This window comes from Mesoplodon densirostris, chromosome 11 (genome assembly GCF_025265405.1).
Source record: "Mesoplodon densirostris isolate mMesDen1 chromosome 11, mMesDen1 primary haplotype, whole genome shotgun sequence".
Classification (NCBI taxonomy): domain Eukaryota; kingdom Metazoa; phylum Chordata; class Mammalia; order Artiodactyla; family Ziphiidae; genus Mesoplodon; species Mesoplodon densirostris.
In genome coordinates, this window is record NC_082671.1 from 49,862,348 (window position 1) to 49,881,768 (window position 19,421).

At 45.5% G+C, this 19,421-nt stretch overlaps 1 protein-coding gene and 1 non-coding gene across 4 annotated transcripts in view; one reads left to right on the forward strand and one right to left on the reverse strand.

Annotated features, from left to right (window-relative positions):
• Positions 1 to 5,172: 5,172 nt before the first annotated feature.
• Positions 5,173 to 19,421, forward strand: part of FMNL3 (formin like 3) — a 56,510-nt gene continuing 42,261 nt past the window's right edge. For all 3 annotated transcript variants that reach the window (XM_060113074.1, XM_060113075.1, XM_060113076.1), the window contains exon 1: positions 5,173 to 5,552. In XM_060113074.1, the coding sequence (XP_059969057.1) occupies positions 5,427 to 5,552 (126 nt within the window). In that variant the 5' untranslated portion in view covers positions 5,173 to 5,426. The remainder of the gene's footprint in view (positions 5,553 to 19,421) is intronic.
• On the reverse strand, positions 12,039 to 12,145 carry LOC132499674 (U6 spliceosomal RNA). The gene has a single exon (XR_009533904.1). It is a non-coding gene; the product is annotated as a U6 spliceosomal RNA (small nuclear RNA).

The following is a 19,421-nucleotide window of genomic DNA, read 5'->3' on the forward strand; positions in this document are numbered from 1 at the left end:
CCTCTAAACTTGATTCCCATGCCTTTCTAGCTTTGTCTCCTGTCCTCCCACTACATACCCTATGCCCCAGCCTCACTGAAATTCTTACCATTGCTCAGACATTCTGTGCTTTTTTCACAGTTCTCCATTTTCACCTGTATGGTTCCTCCTTCCTGAAATGCCTTTTCCCCTTCCTGATCACCCCTCCTTCCATCACCTTCTCATTCACACTGTCTCACTTTTTCCACTGGCACCTCTATTTATCCTTCAGCCCTGGATCAAATGTCATCTGCTCCCTGAAGCCTTAGGCAGCACTTTGCACAACCTTCTATTACAAAACTTACCACATCGTTTTGTAAACACTATTTTCAGAGTCTTTCCTACTAGATTCTGAGAACCTGAAAGAAAGACACTTATTCATCACTGAATCTTCTTTTGTACTTGAAACAAAGCAGGTACTGAATACGAATGTCTTACATAAACAAACCAAAAAACCCCACCACCCAGACAAGACATACACAAAAAAACTAAACAACAAAAGGCAGTAGAGGAACCAAGAGTTATTTATCAGGTATCCTCCATGGCACCTAGCCCAGTGTCTTGCATGTAGTAGACTCTCAGTAATATCACTGAATTAAGTTCCAAAGGAAAAGTAGAGGAAATAAGAATTATGATCATTTAAATCTGGGAGAAATCCAGGATGGGATTTAAAAGCTGGTATCCACTAAAATAACACCAATTATCCTATCTGGTGCCTTCAAACTTCGTCCTTACTCCTCCTCCTCTCTACCTTACCGCCTCTGCTCCAGACTCTGAGCTCTTTTGAAGTGGGGAGGGGGGAGTCTCTCACTCATCTTTGTATCTTGCCTTCTTTATCTACTGGTATTTAGCCAGATGCTTTGCATGTGATAAGCATCCAATAGAGTTTGTTGCATTTTGTTAAATACCAAAGATTATGCTGAACCTGGGGTGGGGGTGGATTTGAATAGGAAGAAAGCAGAAATCCAGGTCAGGGACACAGCAGGAGTGTATGTGTTTCCTATTGCTGTTCTAACAAATTACCACAAACTTAGTGGGTTAAAACAATACAGATTTATTATCTTACAGTTCTAGAGGTTAGAAGTCTGAAAACAGGTCCTACAGGGCTAAAATTAAAGTGTTAGGGCTGTGTTCCTTCTAAAAGCTCTAGGGGAGAATCTGCTTCCTTACCTTTTCCAGTTTCTAGAGGCTGCTGCATTCTTTGGCTGGTGACCCTGCATCACTCTAACCTCTGCTTCTGTTGTCACATCTCCTTCTCTCATTCTGACCCTCCTGCCTCCCCCTTTAAGGACCCTTGTGGCTACACTGAGCCCACCCAGATAATCCAGGATAACCTTCTCATCTCAAGATCCTTAACTTAATCTTATCTGCAAAGTCCCTTTTGCCACATAAAATAACATATTCACAGGTTCTGGGGATTAGGATGTGGTACTTTGGGGAGCCATTATTCTGTCTAGAACAAAGCTGAAGACATAAGAATGCACAGCTAATGTTAGGAGATGGACCTTTCCAGCTGAAGTAAAGGGTTTCTGAATATTAGAGCCAGGTAAGATAGGAAAAGTAGATTGAAGGGGCATTGGGGTTTGGAGATGATACAGATCATTGAACACCAGATTAAGTTTTGGCTTTATCTGTATAAAGTAAGAAAGCTTTGAAGGTGGGTGAGCAGAGAGTTAACAATGAAAGAAGTAATCTAGCAGACTCCAGAAGATCCTAGAGTATGTATATTTGGTGATCAAATAAAACCAAAAATAAAAGGTTTGGGACAAAGAAACTGCACCAAAGTGAATACATTGCTGTTTACTGCCAAGTCTCTCCTTTCTGCTACATGTTCCTTGAGAATCCATAATAAATGACTGATGAATTATTTCCTCTCTTGAATTCTAAATTTTTTGTCTAGTGGAAGTCTTCAGTTGTGCTATAACTCATCTGTCCTAGAAGAGTCTGCTACAGCAATTGGGAAAGTGTGTTTGGGGTGGGGGGAGGAGGAGAGGGGATAAGATGTGAGTTAATTGATTTGTCCAACTGACTGGAGGAGGTTGAGCTTTTTGGGAGTTTCAATGGTTTGCAAAGACAGGGACTTCACTTTTTGGTTGTAAACAACAGAAACCTAACTCAGACTGACTTACAAAAAAGTAGAACCTACCAGCTTTAAATTGCATCAATAGGCTGATGATTTTCATTTTTAAGCAATTTTTTTTGGGGGGGGGTTGTGCTGGGTCTTAGTTGCGGCAGGCGGGCTCAGTTGTGGCATGCAAACTCTCAGTTGCTCCGCGGCATGTGGGATCTAGTTCCCTGACTAGGGATCGAACCCGGGCCCACTGCGTTGGGAGCTCAGAGTCTTAACCACTGTGCAACCAAGGAAGTGTCCTGATAATTTTTATAAGTTTATTTATTTTTGGCTGTGTTGGGTCTTTGTTGCTGCGTGCGGGCTTTCTCTAGTTGCGGTGAGTGAGGGCTACTCTTTGTTGCGGTGCGAGGGCTTCTCACTGCGGTGGCTTCTCTTGTTGGGGAGCATGGGATCTAGGCTCACAGGCTTAGTTGCTCCGCGGCATGTGGGATCTTCCTGGCCCAGGGATCGAACCCGTGCCCCTGCATTGGCAGGCAGATTCTTAACCACTGCGCCACCAGGGAAGTACCCCCTGATGATTTTTTGCAACTTTTTTTTTTTTTTTTTCTTTTTTTGCGGTATGCGGGCCTCTCACTGTTGTGGCCTCTCCCGTTGCGGAGCACAGGCTCCGGACGCGCAGGCCCAGCGGCCATGGCTCACGGGCCCAGCCGCTCCGCGGCATATGGGATCCTCCCAGACCGGGGCACGAACCCGTATCCCCTGCATCGGCAGGCGGACTCTTAACCACTGCGCCACCAGGGAGGCCCCCCCCTGATGATTTTTAAATTGATATTGCCAGCCTGGATCTCCAGTCTCATACATATCCAAATGCCTGGTGGCTAACTCTACTTGGATGTCCAATCAGCGAATCAAGCTCAACATGGCCAAAACACTGTTCCTGATCTTCCCTTTCTGGCTGTCCCTCACCAAATCTACTCCTCCCACAATCTTTCTCCATTTCAGTTAATGAAAACTCCACTCTCCCAGTTGCTCAGGTCAAATGCTTTGGAGTTAACTTTCATTTGCCTTCCACATTCCAAACTGTCAAATAATTATATTGGTTCTACTTTCAATCCATTGAAAATCTGACCATTTCTCTCTACCTGTACAGCTACTACCTCACTCCAAACTACCATCATCTCTCACCTAACTGGTCTTCCTGCCCATGCCTCTATTCCATTTATTTTCCATGCAAGAGCCAGAAAATCCTTTAAAACATAAGTTAGATCATGTCACTCCTCTGCTCAAAATCTTCCAATGGCTACTGATCCTACTTAGAGAAAAACCAAAGTCATTGCAACAGCCTACAATGCCCCGCACAATATGGCTTCTCGTTACCTTTCTGACCTCATCTTTTACTACTCTTTCCTTTGCTCAATGCACTCCAGCCACATTGGCCTCCTTTCTGTTCCTCTAACACATCAGGCATAGTATGTACCCATCATTCCCTCTGTTTGGATCATTCTTCCTCCAGATAGTCACATGGATTAATTCCTCACTTTCTTCAGATCTTTATCCAAATGTTATCTTAATAGTGAGGTCTGCTCTGATCGTCTTATTTAAAATTGTAACCCCCTTCCACCTCTATCCCCTTTCAATTTTATTTGTATTAACATGGATCACTAACATCTGTACATTTTACTTATTTCGTTTATTGTTTATCTCTTCTCCTACCCAGAATGTAAATTCCAGGAGAGCAAGATGTATGCCTTTTTTTTCCTTTTCTTTTCTTTTTCCTTCGGCCGTGCAGCGCGGCTTACAGGATCCTAGTTCCCCAACCAGGGATCAACCCAGGCCTCCAGCAGTGGAAGCACAGAGTCCCAACCACTGGGCCTCCAGGGAATTCCCTGTATGCCTGTTTTTGTTCATAGCCGTATCTTCAATGCCTAAAACAGTATCTGACCTATAATGAACTCTTCAGTAAATATTTGTTGAATAAATGAATGAAAATGGTTGGAGTCAGGTTCTCAGCATGCTATTAGAACTCTATCTCTTAGCTTCGCTTTCCTCTGCATTGACTTCATTCTCAAAAAGGCTTGAGGTGTTACGGGTAATGGCATGATGGCTACCAGCAGCTCCAGAGTTACATTCTCACAATCCAGCAGCCTTAATGGGAAGAGAGTGCCTCTTTCCTGATTATTCCAGTGAAAGCCCTAGAAATGAGTTTTATATTCTGGCTTGGGTCAAGTGTCAATCCCTAAAACAGTCTCTAAAGGTAGAGCAAGAAAATGCTGTGACTGGCCAGGCCTGGGTCATGGGGCTTCCTGGGACGGGGGTGAAGTTCAGCTCTACGTAGACTGAGAACAGGGGAATGTAGTTCCCTAAAAGGAAATGGGGTGCTATCACTTGAAGAAGAGGGATGTAGATTTGGCCAGCAGAAACAACAGATGTCCATCACATCATAAATGATGACCCACCCAGCAGACCTAGTCCAGAACAGCATTCTTCTCCTGCCCCTCCATTTTCACCTCCAACTAGATCAACCCCTGAACGTTGGTAAGGTCCTCTCCTCCTAAATGCCTTTTCACCTGTCTCTGTCAGTTAAGGTATTCCCCGTCCCTAAATGGCCGCTTCAAATATGATCTCCCTTACCATGACTCTTTAACAGATGTGGTCTCTCTCCCACTTCTGAGCATCCTAGTTGTTTCTACTTCTCTCGTCGTTATCTTTTCACACTGTACCCTATACCTTACTTATTTGTACACATTATGAGCTGTTGTGGAAAACGGCCGTTTCCCGCGTCAGCAACTGCGGTGATTAGATACGCACCAGGGCCGCCAGGGTGCGCCAAGCGCCAGGCGCGAGGCAGCCGGGGGCTGGAGGCGCTGTGATTGGCAGTTGCGGCAGTCAATCGGGCGCAGGGGGGGGCAGGGCGGGGCGGGCCGCCCGAGAGGGCCGTGGGCGAGAGGCGGGGCCTTCATGAATGGGGCGCGAGGCGCGCGGCTGCAGTCAGCGCTCGCGGGGGGGAAGCGGGAGTCCCGGCCGGGAGTGGGTGGGAGGAAGCGAGGTGGGGAGGGGAGGGAAAGAACGCGGGGGGCGGGGAGGGGCAGCGCCGGGGCGGCGCGCCGAGAGCGGCGAGGCGGCGGGTGTGAGCTAGAGCCGTGGCCGTGGTTCCTGTCGCTTTGGTGCCGCTGTCCGCTGCGCCGCCTCCTGCCGGACCCCGAGGAGCCCCCGACCCGGCGGAGGAGTCGGGATTGGGGTAGCCGGCGCTGAGGGAGGAGTCGGGTCCGAACGGCCGCGCCAAAGACCCCCGGGCGTGGAGGTGGGGGGCTGAGGCCCCCGAGGGGGCCCCGCCGCTATGGGCAACCTGGAGAGCGCCGAGGGCAGCCAGGGCGAGCCTCCCTCTGTCTCGCTGCTGCCGCCGCCCGGCAAAATGCCGATGCCTGAGCCCTGTGAGCTGGAAGAGAGGTTCGCCTTGGTGCTGGTGAGAGCTGAGCCTAGTCCCTTCCCCCTCCTACCGCCCCGCAGGTCCCAGCGCCCCGGGTGGGTTCCTTGGTCCGGCCCACCCCTTCAGTCAGGGCCCCCGATGGGTCTCGGCCCCCAGCGCCTACCAGGAACCTCTGAGCAGCCCCGTCGGGGACCTCCCGACCGACGCCTCAACCGCTGGACACTTAGGAAGAGGGGTCCCCAACCCGGGACCGCCCCAGGATCCAGACTTCTTCCTCTTCCCTTCCCCTTCTGCCGCCCTTCGCACTTCTCCTCACTTCCCTGACAGTCTCCGCATGTCCCTAGGATTCTCATTCCTAAACCTTTGGCTGGTGCGGGGGAATTCAGAAGCTCAGGGCCGGCCCACTAAGTCCGGGTTCTCTGCCTGGGGAGACCGCCTCTCATGTTAACATGGAGGCTTTCCAGGGAGTGGGTCCTACTCCCAGCCCAGACCAGATGTTTGGGGGAGAGGAGGGGGAATGGAGGGGGACTGGCAGCTCGTGAAGGGGGTGGAATAAAGAGTGATGCCATTCTACTTATTTTCAGAACGGCCTGCAGGCATCCTGCAAAGTTACAGTGGGTTTGCCTAAAAGAGCTGAACGTGTGGATAAGCCATTTCACTAGTGTATTTTTCCAATTGAAACAATACACAAACCATCCTACCTCCCCCCGACCCCGCACAACCCCTTTTATGTTAAGCCCTAGTGGCTGGTTTGTGTTTTTTGCCTGTGCTTCTTTTCAGTCTTTCTGTAGGTTCCTAAATGATCTGTATGGATGAGTTTTTAGAGCTGACTTTGGGATTCTTCTTTGATGTGGGAACTGGACATTGATGTCGGTGGCTCTGTGGACAGAGAGCATCTGAGCTGGTATCACTGAGATGGAGGCAGAGAATATGTCGGAGCTAAAAATGAAGTTTTGGAGAAAGAAAGTGAGCTAGGTGAAGGAACGTTTGCTAACAGAGGTAAATCTTAGAGAAACTTGGGGAAATAGAGCACAGAAACTTGGGGAAATAGTTCCCAGTTCCTCAAAGAACTCTCTAAGAGGCAGTGTTAATGCTGCCGTTATTGTTACTATGGCCTGAAGGGCTGACTTTGCCTTTGCCTGTGAGGACGGTTAAGTTGTGACTTAGCAGCCTTATTGGATTTCATCTGCTTTGGAATAGGAAGATTAGATCTGTTGGCACCAGTGAAGCTGTCTAGAGATCCTGGCCTCTCTGATGGTGCAGAGCCTGACATCAGCCCACTGGCACCATAGCCAGATCAGAGAGGGTTCACGGGGTTCCAAGGGGAAGCTGGCACCTATCTGCCCATCAGCTTTGTGAAGGGCCAAAGGGATCTGGGCCACATGTCTTGTGGCCCTCTGCCTTTCCCCCAGCATCGTCAGGGGGATGGGGTGAGTCAGTGATTACTAATGTGCTGTGGCCATCTCAGAGGCTGAGGAGAGCCTGGGACTTGGTGCCCTTGCAAACAAGAGCTCAACTGTTGGGGGAAAAGAGTGGGAGGGAATCTGCCCTCCAGTGGGGGTGTGAAAACCCCCATGGAGTGGCATGAGGTAGCTACAGAAATTGGAGAAAAAGGGATGTAAATGGATGTTCAGAGGTGGACTGGGTAGGGGGCTGCCTTAGGTAGGCGCTACCAGGCTGTTTGTTGTGAGAGCTCAGAACCAGAGTTGGTCATGTCCTCACTGGAGTTTGGTTGACACATTTGTTTAGTTGGCAGATTAATGGCTTAATATTTACAAAATGCGCATGGTATCCTGATTACTAGCCAGAGAGCCTAGGTCAAACCGGGGACCGTACCACCCACTTGTTAGCCTAACTTTCAGCATAAAGTTTTGATTTGTTTCCTTGTGGCTTTTGTTTTGGTCTGGTTACTGTGTGCCTGAGCCACTGCTAATGGGGAGTTGGAACAGGGCAGCCCAGGGCTAGTTAGCTGTCTTAGGAAAGGAGGAGATTTTACCTCAGTTTTCTAACACAGGGAAATCATGCTTTCTTGGGGATTTGAGTTCTTTGCTAGGGACTCTTGAAGATCCCTCTTTCCTCTGTTCCTAAAACATGCCCTTTCCACTATCCTTTGGGAACAGTACTGACTATTGGATATTTGACCCTGGAACAGGCTCAGGTATATTTCCTGACAGTCAGGAGAAGCATAGTACAGTAGAAAAAGCAGGAGCTATGTCTTAGCAATCGTCTTAACCTCTCTGAGCCTAGATTTGCTCATCTGTACAATGGGGCTAATGATTCCCATCCTGGTGGGATTTTGAGAATTAAGTGAGGTGTGTATATAAGGTGCTTGGCACCCAGTAGGTACTCAATATAGATTAGTTTCTTTTCTTGATTGTGTAAAAGAGTCAGACAGGTTGCTCCTTTTACACCATTTTCTTCCCCAGATTGATTTGGTTTATGGACAAGCTATTTGTTGGTTTTGCTGAAGTGATGTAGTGGTGTCCTGGTTAAGCATATGGATTTTCAAGTCAAAGTGGGCTCAAATACTGGCTTCTCACAGTCTCCAGTTAGAAAACTGTTTGACCTCAATCAAGTTACTTAATCTCTTCGAGTCCCAGTTTCCTCTTATAAATGAGGATAATAATAGTATTTGCCACATGAGGTTATTGTGTGAATTTAACGAAACTAGAAGTTAAGTACTTAGGTAGCAGAGTCTGGTATCTACTGTATGCTTGGTAAATGGTAGTTTTTAAATGTGTAACTCTCAGCAGTGACTCAGATCTGAGATCACTTGTATTCCCAAAATGGTATTTTAAGTTCAGAAATCTGATGAAACCAGTTACCCCATTCTGTATAGCCAGACTCAGGATATGCTGCTGCTGTTACATGGAGGGCTTCCCCAGTCCCAATGTATCTATGGAAACCCCCCCTGAAAAGCACCCTGGCTGGGGAAGTTGTATCATTGCTGAGTCAAGACCACAGGCTCCCAGCTTTCTGGTGCAGACACATGATCTGACCCACAGCCTGTCAGCCGAGGTTGGAGAGCTCGAGGTCTGAAGCCATGAGGTGGTTTGTGCAGGACATAGTCCTACCCCAGCCCAGTGCCCTAATCCAGGGCTTTCCTACTGGTATGCTGGGACACTGATCCCCTCAGCCCTGGCAGCAGCTCAGGTCCCAGATTGGTCCCGTCTGGCTGGATCAGCTTCCACCATTTACCTTGTGTACTGTGCAAATAGTATTTTCTAGGTGTGCCCTGACATTAAAAAGGTTGTGGGGCTTCCCTGGTGGTGCAGTGGTTGAGCGTCCACCTGCCGATGCAGGGGACACGGGTTCGTGCCCCGGTCCGGGAGGATCCCACATACTGCAGAGCGGCTGGGCCCCTGAGCTATGGCCGCTGAGCCTGCGCGTCCGGAAAAAAAAAGGTTGTGAAGCTGCTGTGTTACACTGTTTCCTTGGGATCCTTCCTTACCCCCTGTCTTGGCAGCAGCCCCTATTCTGTTGAGGACTGAGAAGTTTAGGATGGTCAGTTATTGGAGCTCCTCTTTATTAATACCAGGATGAGAGCCGATCTCTGGTCCGGTAAAGCCCCCTTCTGTGTTTTGGTCCCGACTAGTCTACTACCTTAGTTGCTCAGAAGCTAGTATGCTGGCCAGTACTGGCCTTTCCTTAGATAGAGAGGGGAGGCAGAGGGCTTTAATGGCTTTAAAAGGATAGCTGTCTGCTTTTGCTGTGTTTGCGCCCTGATTTTTCTGTTTACTGGCTTACTACAGATTTGAAACGAAGTCTAAAGGTTCTAAAGCCAGAAAAAGCCCTGGATATCCCTCAGGAGGAGGCTCTCAGGGCATAAGGGTGGAGCTGTGTGACGGGCTGTCCCTGCCGTGGCCCCTGCTTTCACATTTCCCTGGTGAAGACTGATGACTTGGTGTTTTGCTATAAGTGTAGCATTGATGTGGGAGCTAAGCTGGCCTGGGTGCTAGTTGTCAAGAGGCTTTGAGAGGCCTCCTTTGACATAGAAAGGGGCTGGGAAAAACTTGGACTAAATATCAAGTTCCAAATCGCCATGGTGGAAATGTTTTTCCCAGCCCTGGGGATTGTGGTGAATTAGTTCAGGCTGGGATAGGACTTGGGGGAGGGCAAGGGCCCTTGACAGCTGTCAGAGCAACCCCCTCGTTTAGAGACCCCACTGAGAAGACCCTAGGCCACAGAGAGAAACCTCATTCCTTGACTTTCCCATATGACCCTGCTTTAGATTGGGGAGGTGTAGGGGTAGGTGGGAGGGAGATGGAACTGATGCAGTGGACTCCTTGTGATTTGGGAATGTTTTCATGGCTCAAAGGGAAACTCAGCTTTTTTCCTTTTTTCTCTTAAAGTAATACTCATTCTCTAAAAACAAGTTTGAGCAATTTAGAAAGAAGAAAAGATTGAAGATTTAGGTTGAAGGAAAAAGTCCATATTTTCTCCATTCCTTTAGCAAATGGAGACAATGTGTTTTATTTTTTTATTATTATTATTTTAAATTTATTGTTTTATTTTTGGCGGCATTGGGTCTTCGTTGCTGCGTGCAGGCTTTTCTCTGGTTGTGGTGAGCAGGGGCTACTCTTCACTGTGGTGCGTGGGCTTCTCATTGTGGTGGCTTTTCTTGTCGCAGAGCACAGGCTCTAGGTGTGCAGGCTTCAGTAGTTGTGGCTTGCGGGCTCTAAAGCTCAGGCTCAGTAGTTGTGGCTCACAGGCTTAGTTGCTCTGCGGCATGTGGGATCTTCCCGGACCAGGGCTCTAACCCGTATTCCCTGCATTGGCAGGCGGACTCTTAACCACTGAGCCACCAGGGAAGCCCGACAATGTGTGTTAAAACTTTTCATGTTTTTGTCTCTGCATAGGTTTTTTTTTTTAATTAATTAATTTTATTTATTTATTTTTGACTGTGTTGGATCTTTGTTGCTTCGCGCAGGCTTTCTCTAGTTGCGGAGAGCAGGGGCTACTCTTTGTTGCAGTGCATGGGCTTCTCATTGTGGTGGCTTCTCTTGTTGCAGAGCACAAGCTCTAGGCTCACGGGCTTCAGTAGTTGTGGCTTGCGGGCTCTAGAGTGCAGGCTCAGTAGTTGTGGTGCACGGGCTTAGTTGCTCCACGGCACGTGGAATCTTCCCAGACCAGGGCTCGAGCCTGTGTCCCCTGCATTGGCAGGCAGATTCTTAACCACTGTGCCATCAGGGGAGCCCTCTGCACAGGGTTTTGTACAATGTTGTGATAATAGCGCACGTGTGTGTGTGTGTGTGTGTGTGTGTATGTATACACACACACATATATTTATCCAACATGGCTTTTTTTTTTTTGCTTTTGTTATTTCATTAGTTTTCCCAGGGTAGTCACTGTAAACATTTTTAAATGCTTGTACAATGGTCCATCAAGTGAATGTACCATTGTTTACTTAACTCTCCTCCTATTGTTGGACATTTAGGTTGTTTGCCTCGTTTGCCGTCATAAACAATGCTGTGATGAACATCTTGGTGTACCTTTTCAATAGTTAGAGTTTTCCTTGGGATAGAAACCCCAAGTTGAACTTCCTAGATTGTAGGATATAATGTTTTTAAGGTCCTAAATACATATTTCCACTTTTTTTTTTTTTTTTTTTTTTTGCGGTACGCGGGCCTCTCATTGTTGTGGCCTCTCCCGTTGCGGAGCACAGGCTCTGGATGCGCAGGCTCAGCGGCCATGGCTCACGGGCCCAGCCACTTCGCGGCATGTGGGATCTTCCCGGACCGGGGCATGAACCCATGTCCCCTGCATCCGCAGGCGGACTCTCAACCACTGCGCCACCAGGGAAGCCCCACATTTTTTTAAAAAAGTGAGTAATTCATGTGAGTGTCCTTAAAGGGATGTTGCAGGATTGAGGATAGCTTCTTTTCTCCTGATTATGAAAATAAGACATATTTATTAAGCAAATTTAGAAGTAAAAAGTGTGAAAAGTATAAAACATATGGAAAAGTATAAAGAGCATTAAAATCACCTGTAATCTCTCCATTTACTATTAACATTTTGATGTACTTATATATATTTTAACAATTAGAGTCATAGTGTGCATATTGTTTTGTAAACTGATTTTTAATTTTACTATTTGAAGCATTTTCTCATTTGTCTAAATATTCTTCAGTCTTATGATTTCATGGCTAGTAAAGTATCCCATAATACAGTATTTTATTACTGCCTTATATTTCTCTCTGTCTCCGCTTTTTGCTACTATAATTAACACTGTGATGAATTTTCTGTGCATAAATATTTGTTTGCATCTCTGATTATTTCCTTGGGATAAATTGCTTTTAAAGGCCTTTGAGAAGTATGACTTCTAAAGAAGTTGTACCAGTTGTCTTTTCCACTGATAGTGTGTCTCCCTTTTTCCATAAGCTAACCATTACTGCATGGTTTAACTTTAAACACCTTTGCCAGTTTAATTAGTGAGCAATGGTATTTTGTTTTAATTTGTATTTCTTTTAACATTTCATCATAAGTGTTTTGGCCATCTTTTTTTTTTTTTTTAACATCTTTAAAAATATGGAACGCATCACGAATTTGCGTGTTATCCTTGAGCAGGGGCCATGCTAATCTTCTCTGTATCGTTCCAATTTTAGTATATGTGCTGCCAAAGCGAGCACTTGGCCATCTTTTTTATGTGTTCTTAGCTCTCTGCTTGGGATTTATTATACATACATATTTCTATGTAATAAATGTATATGTTTCCACACTTGTTCATTATAAAATATTTTTCATATATGAAAGCATATATAACTATTATGTAAGATTAAAATAATAATGAAATGGATAACAGTGTATCCACTGGAGAGTTCCACTGGAGAGTTCTTGGAATTGCTTCCTGCCCCTTAATTTCTTCTCCCTGCTATTTTATCTGGGATGAAAAAGCCCTTTAGCTCAGGACTTACTGGGTCTGTTTCTGCAGCTGGGACAGTCCAGGTGGCAGCCACACCAGTGCTTCATAGCTCTGTCTGTGGGGAAACAACCGCTGCAGCTGGTGAGAACAGGAACTGGTTGTGGTGGAAATAGCTAATCTTCAATGAAGTGAAAAAAGAAGCCAAGGTGGAGAGGAAATGAGACCACAGATCCTCCCCTGCCCCTGGGGTTGCCTGGGAAGGCTGGTCGGAGCCAGGGCCCCAGTTCCGTGGTTGAGACCAAAGAATCTGCCCCACAGCTGACTGTAGTCGGCCCAGGGGACAGCAGCGCTGGCGGCTTGAAGTCAGCATGTTATCTGCCCAGCCAGGCTGGTCACCTCCATTCTGGGGAATGTTTCTCCTAAGTCTGCGCTGAGCTGAAGCAGCGCCAGGGAAAGGCCGGGGGTTCATTCCAGTTCGGAAATGCACTTCAGAGAAGAGGGAGGACCTTTTTCTTTGAAGATAAGAGAGGGTGCTGTCTCTACACAGCCCCTGCCCCCTGCTCCTTACTGGGTACTCTAGGGCCCCCTCTTTTTGAATAGCACCACATGGGAACTGAAGGGTTTCGAGGTTGTCATCCATGAAGAAGAGGTTTCCAGAATAGAGATGAACTAGGCAGCTAGAATCCCTGAGTTCCCATTTCCAGTCTCTCCGCCTCCCTCAGCAGAGCCACATTTTTCTATCTTGTTTTCCTTCCATGGGAGAATGAGTCCCCCAAGAAAGATACAGAGGTATTAGGCTGCCTCTCTGTCCTTGAAATACTCTGGTCGTCTGTGCCTCCCACACTCCTCTCTACTTCTTCTGTTTTCACCTTTCAGAATCCTCTTTCCAGAATCTCTTACGCTTTCTGTCTTCCATCACTTTACAACGAAGTTGTGGGTTGGAAGTTTGTGTGGTGGGTAGGGGAGGACCTGGATATGGTTTTGGCGGAGCAGTTTCCCCCCCACTTTACTAATATGCATACTCTTCTCAGTTTATAAAGTACTTTGAGGTACTTGAAGGGTGTTCTAAACAATGTTCTGAACCACGAGGGGATATCAGAATTACTTATGTGACAAATTTTGCAAGTAGAGGAAGGATTTAGGCTGTTGTATGCTCACGATAGTTCAATTCTTGTCCTCATCTCTTTCCTCGTTCCCTCCCCATCTCTTTTACCACCTTCTCACCCTCACCCGGGTTATTGACAGAGCTGGATGGGCTGGTGGTCCTGCCTCTGGGTCCCTAAAAACATTAACGGGGAAGGAATATACTCTCTTCTTCCCCTGCTTGCTCATTTCTACTCAGATCTGGACTAGAGAGTGTCATAGCCCTCCTCCAATTGCTCATGCCATCTCTAAGTAAGAACTGGGCATGAGCCTTGTGTTTGGGTACTTTCGGAGATGGTTATCTTGTTTTAAGGACTAGCTACGGTTTAGAGCAGAGTTAGTTTCCGCTCAGTTTTTACCAGCTTCCTTGCAGGGAGCTGGAGAGCCAGTCCCTAGATCTTCCCAGTATTTCCCATGAAACCTTAAAAAAAATATATGTCCTGGAAGGAAGTAGCTGGTTTGAGACTCTTGCAAGCTTAAGATGTTTTGAAAGAAAAAACATCAGTTTTGGAATCAGAAGACTTGGGTTCTGGTCCAGCTTGATAGCCTTTTTTTTTTTTTCTTTTCCCCCAGCTGATGACCTCAGGCAAACTCTATAACTTTTCGGAGCCAATTTCATCCTTATGAAATTGGTGATGATAATACCTACTTTACAGGGTTTTGAAGGTGTTTAAAGTAGACAACGTAATGAAAATAGTTTATAATCTATAAAGGTTCTACAATTAAATGTTTGTGGCATATTCATTACCCAGTGTATACCACCCCTATTCCCATCACTTAAAGTGGTTTTCAGCTGGGGGAGGTACTGTCCCAGAAGGGAGCTTTTGGCAAGTGAGGATGTTTTGGTTATCACACTGACTTGGAGTGGGGAGGGGTGAGTTAATTCTGACATTTAGTGCCCGAGGGCTGGGGGTGTTAACCATCCTACAGCATTTGGGTCAGTGCCACACAGTAAAGAATGATCTTACCCAAAATGCTGATAGCGCTTCTGCTGAGAATTATCTTCTACTAATCTGTACCTCTGTTGTCTTTTTTTTTTTTTTTGGATAACTTTTTTTGTTTTTTTAAAAATTTATTTACTTATTTATTTTTGGCTGCATTGGGTCTTCATTGCTGCGTGCGGGCTTTCTCTAGTTGTGGCAAGCGGGGGCTACTCTTCGTTGCAGTGCGCGGGCTTCTCATTGCAGTGGCTTCTCTTGTTGCGTAGCACAGGCTCTAGGCATATGGGCTTCAGTAGTTGTGGCACGCGGGGTCAGTAGTTGTGGCTCACGGGCTCTAGAGCGCAGGCTCAGTAATTGTGGCGCACGGGCTCAGTTGCTCTGCGGCATGTGGGATCTTCCCAGACCAGGGCTCGAACCCGTGTCCCCTGCATTGGCAGGCGGATTCTTAACCACTGCGCCACCAGAGAAGCCAGGTGTTGTGGGTTTTTTTTTTTTAATTTTTATGGGAGTATAGTTGCTCTACAATGTTGTGTTAGTTTCTACGGTACAGCAAGGTGAATCAGCTATACATATACATATATCCTCTCTTTTTTGGATTTTCTTTTGTTTTATAAATTTGTTTATTTTATTTCTTTATTTTGGGCTGCGTTGGGTCTTTGTTGCTGTGTGCGGGCTTTCTCTAGTTGCGACAGGTGGGGGCTACTCTTTGTTGCGATGCACGGCCTTCTCATTGCAGAGGCTTCTCTTGTTGCGGAGCATGAGCTCTAGGCACGTGGGCTCGGTAGCTGTGTCCGCGGGCTCTAGAGCACAGGCTCAGTAGTTGTAGCGCACGGGTTTAGCTGCTCCGCGGCATGTGGGATCTTCCCAGACCAGGGCTCAAACCTATGTCCCCTGCATTGGCAGGTGGATTCTTAACCACTGCACCACCAGGGAAGTCCCTGGATTTTCTTCTGTACCTCCATTGTCTTGTGTCCCAGTTGGGGATGAAACTTTAAGAGCAGTAAAAGTAAAGGCAGAGCAACAGTTTTTGGTGCTTTCTTGGTTTTCCCATTTCCTATTACACCTTCAAGCAAGAGGTGGACCTCCATCTTTTTATTGCCTCTGTCTGTAGGTCTAAGGACTGATTCCCTGGTTCCTTCTGTACTGTGGGCTCTACCCTAAAACTTGTCAAGGAGCAGTTTGGGGTATACACACTTCACTGCTCACCTTTACTAACCCCATTAGCTCCTCAAGCCAGGGTAAACGTTCCTTTAGGTTGGGAATATGTTTGAGAGCTTTTTGAACAGTGCTTCTGGATCTTTTGAGTAAAAGACTCTTTTGAAAATCTGATTAAACTTGTGACTCCTAATTCTGTGCATACATACAGTCCTTTGGGGGTTTAAAACCCGTTCTTGGATCTGCTAGGGAATCCCTGGCTTTGAGCCTAGAGGAATGGGAAGGGAGAGCTGGGCGAGGAGAAGCCACTGCAAGAGCTCCTTGACACAAACAGTACTCAATATTTTTGTAAGGGGAATGGAGCCCTTACAAAAGGGCTATCAGTTCAGATAAAATAATGCCTCTGTTGGTGGTTCCAAAAAAGAGAGCTTGTTGAAACTTGGTTGACTGCCATCCAGAGGGAGATACTCTGGCCCTTGGACATCTTAATTTAACTTTAAAAAAAATTAAATTAAATTAATTTATTTTTTATACAGCAGGTTCTTATTAGTTATCTATTTTATACATATTAGTATATATATGTTAATCCTAATCTCCCAATTCATCTCCCCGACCCCGCCCTGCTTCCCCCCTTGGTGTCCATACGTTTGTTCTCTACATCTGTGTCTCTATTTCTGCATTGCAAACCCGTTCATCTGTACCATTTTTCCGTAATCCACATATATGCGTTAATATACGATATTTGTTTTTCTCTTTCTGACTTACTTCACTCTGTATGACAGTCTCTAGATCCATCCACGTTTCTACAAATGACCCAATTTCGTTCCTTTTTATGGCTGAGTAATGTTCCATTGTATATATGTACCACATCTTCTTTATCCATTCGTCTGTCCATGGGCATTTAGGTTGCTTCTGTGACCTGGCTACTGTAAATAGTGCTGCAGTGAACATTGGGGTGCATGTGTCTTTTTGAATTATGGTTTTCTCTGGGTATATGCCCACTAGTGGGATTGCTGGGTCATATGGTAATTCCAGTTTTAGTTTTTTAAGGAACCTCCATACTGTTTTACATAGTGGCTGTATCAATTTACATTCCCACCAACAGTGCAAAAAGGTTCCCTTTTCTCCACACCCTCTCCAGCATTTGTTGTTTGTAGATTTCTGATGATGCCTTAATTTAACTTTGACTAAGGATACTTTGTGGTGAGGTCTTCCCCTTTGAGCCAGACCCTCAACCTCCAGGAACATCCAGGTGGGGATGACAGGATGTACTTTGACAAGCCAGGGGAACCTGTGGCATCCTTGCAGTGAAGCCCAAAAGTTAGGTCATATCCTATGTTTTGAGGTACTATCTGCCCAAAGCTGCAACTCTCTCCAGCAGGCCTAAGGTCTCTGGAAATATCCAGGCAGTTGTATCTTCCCAGGGTGTGCCTTAAAGAGGACTTCGACATCCAGTCTCTAGCAATTACTTCTATGCTTAAATCCTTTTGCTTTCTACCTTACAAACAAACAAACAAAAATTATCTATACTTGTTTTGACTGCTCAGAATATTTCATACCAAAATTTTTGAAGAAAAATTCAGATCTTTTGGCGGCTTTATTATGAAAAAAAGTTTTTTTCAGAAAAACATAAAAAATGTTGTTTTTTGGGTTTCCCTGGTGGCACAGTGGTTGAGAGTCTGTCTGCCAATGCAGGGGACACGGGTTTGAGCCCTAGTCTGGGAAGATCCCACATGCCGTGGAGCAACTGGGCCCGTGAGCCACAGCTGCTGAGCCTGCGCGTCTGGATCCTGTGCTCCGCAACAAGAGAGGCCATGATAGTGAGAGGCCTGCGCACCGCGATGAAGAGTGGCCCCCGCTCGCCGCAACTAGAGAAAGCCCTTGCACAGAAACGAAGACCCAACACAGCCAAAAAAAAGTTTTTTTCTGGGTGGAGTCTCCCATCTCATCCTTATAGGAATGGCTCAGTTTCTGGTCTCCACCAAATGCCTAGATTTAACTTGTATAGGTTAAGGAAAGAGAATTCAACATTTGTTGGGTATATGCCACATGCTTTTACATGTATTATCTCATTAAACTTGACAACAATACTGTAAGGCAGTTATTTTACTTCTTTTTTTTATTAATTTTTATTGGAGTATAGTTGCTTTACAGTGTTGTGTTTCTGCTGTACAGCAAAGTGAATCAGTTATACATATATCCCCTGTTTTTTAGATTTCCTTCCCATTTTGGTCACCACAGAGCATTGAGTAGAGTTTCCTGTGCTATACAGTAGGTTCTAATTAGTTATCTATTTTATACGTACTAGTGTATATATGTAAATCCCAATCTCCCAATTCATCCCACTCCCCCTTCCCCCCTTGGTATACATAAATTTGTTTTCTACATCTGTGTCTCTATTTCTGCTTTGCAGTTGTTCATCTGTACCATTTTTCTAGATTGCACATATAAGCGACATTATACGATATTTTTCTCTTTCTGACTTATTTCACTCTGTATGACAGTCTCTAGGTCTATTCACATCTCTGCAAATGGCAGTATTTCGTTCCTTTCTATGGCTGAGTAGTATTCCATTGTATATATATACCACATCTTCTTTATCCATTCCTCCGTTGATGGACATTTAGGGTGTTTCCATGCCTTGGCTATTGTAAATAGTGCTGCAGTGAACATTGGGGTGCATGTGTCTTTTTGAATATGGTTTTTATTTCTGTTTTACAGGTGATGAAAACAGGGCTCAGAGCGGTTAAGTAACCTTGAGAAAGTCTCAGCTTAGATGTCACTTAGAGAGGCCTTAAGTAAAAGTTTTTGGTTAGATTTTTTTGTTAATGCTAAAAGGACTGCTAGAAATACAACTTTTTTTTTTTTTTGGCTGTGTTGGGTCTTCGTTGCTACGTACAGGCTTTCTCTAGTTGTGGCAAGCGTGGGCTTGTCACTGTGGTGGCTTCTTGTTGCGGAGCACGGGCCCTAGGCGTGCGGGCTTCAGTAGTTGTGGCGTGTGGGCTCAGTAGTTGTGGCTCTCAGGCTTAGCTGCTCCGCGGCATGTGGTATCTTCCAGGACCAGGGATCGAACCTGTGTCCCCTGCATTGGCAGGTGGATTCTTAACCACTGTGCCACCAGGGAAGTCCACAACTTCTAAAAGGTGCTTAATCCTTGATTTTATATATATATATATTTTAAGCTGCCTAGAAAAATTTCTGGAAGAATACAAGTAAATCTAATAACAATGATTACCTCTGAAATGTAGGGAGGGAATCATAATAAGAACAGGAAAGTCAAAGGGAATTTAGCTTTATCTATAATGTTAACATTTCTTACAAGGAGAATGTATTTATATGTCAGTTATATAATTAAAAGTTAAATAAAAAATTCTTAACCTCATTAGAAATCAAGGAAATGAACATTTCAATGATACACTTTTATACTAATCATCTGGGCAAATTTTTAAAGATTGACAATGTCTATGGTTGTCATTAGTGGTACATTAATACACCATTAGTGGTAGTGTAATTTGGTACAGACATTTTAGAAGACATTTTATAGGGTCTACCAGTTTCAAATGTGCATACCCTTTAACTTGGTCATCTCACTTCCGGGAAGCTGTCCTACAGGACTGTTTATACATGGGCATGAAGGTGCATGGAAAGGATCCTCAGGGCTGCATTGTTTAACAGTAAACACCTGGGAAAAACCTGATTGTCCATTTCCTGTCCATATCTGTTTCTTTTCCATTCATCTGGTTACTCCAGGCAAATACTGGGAGTTATCCTTAATTTTTCCTTCTTCCTTCTCCATACTCAGTC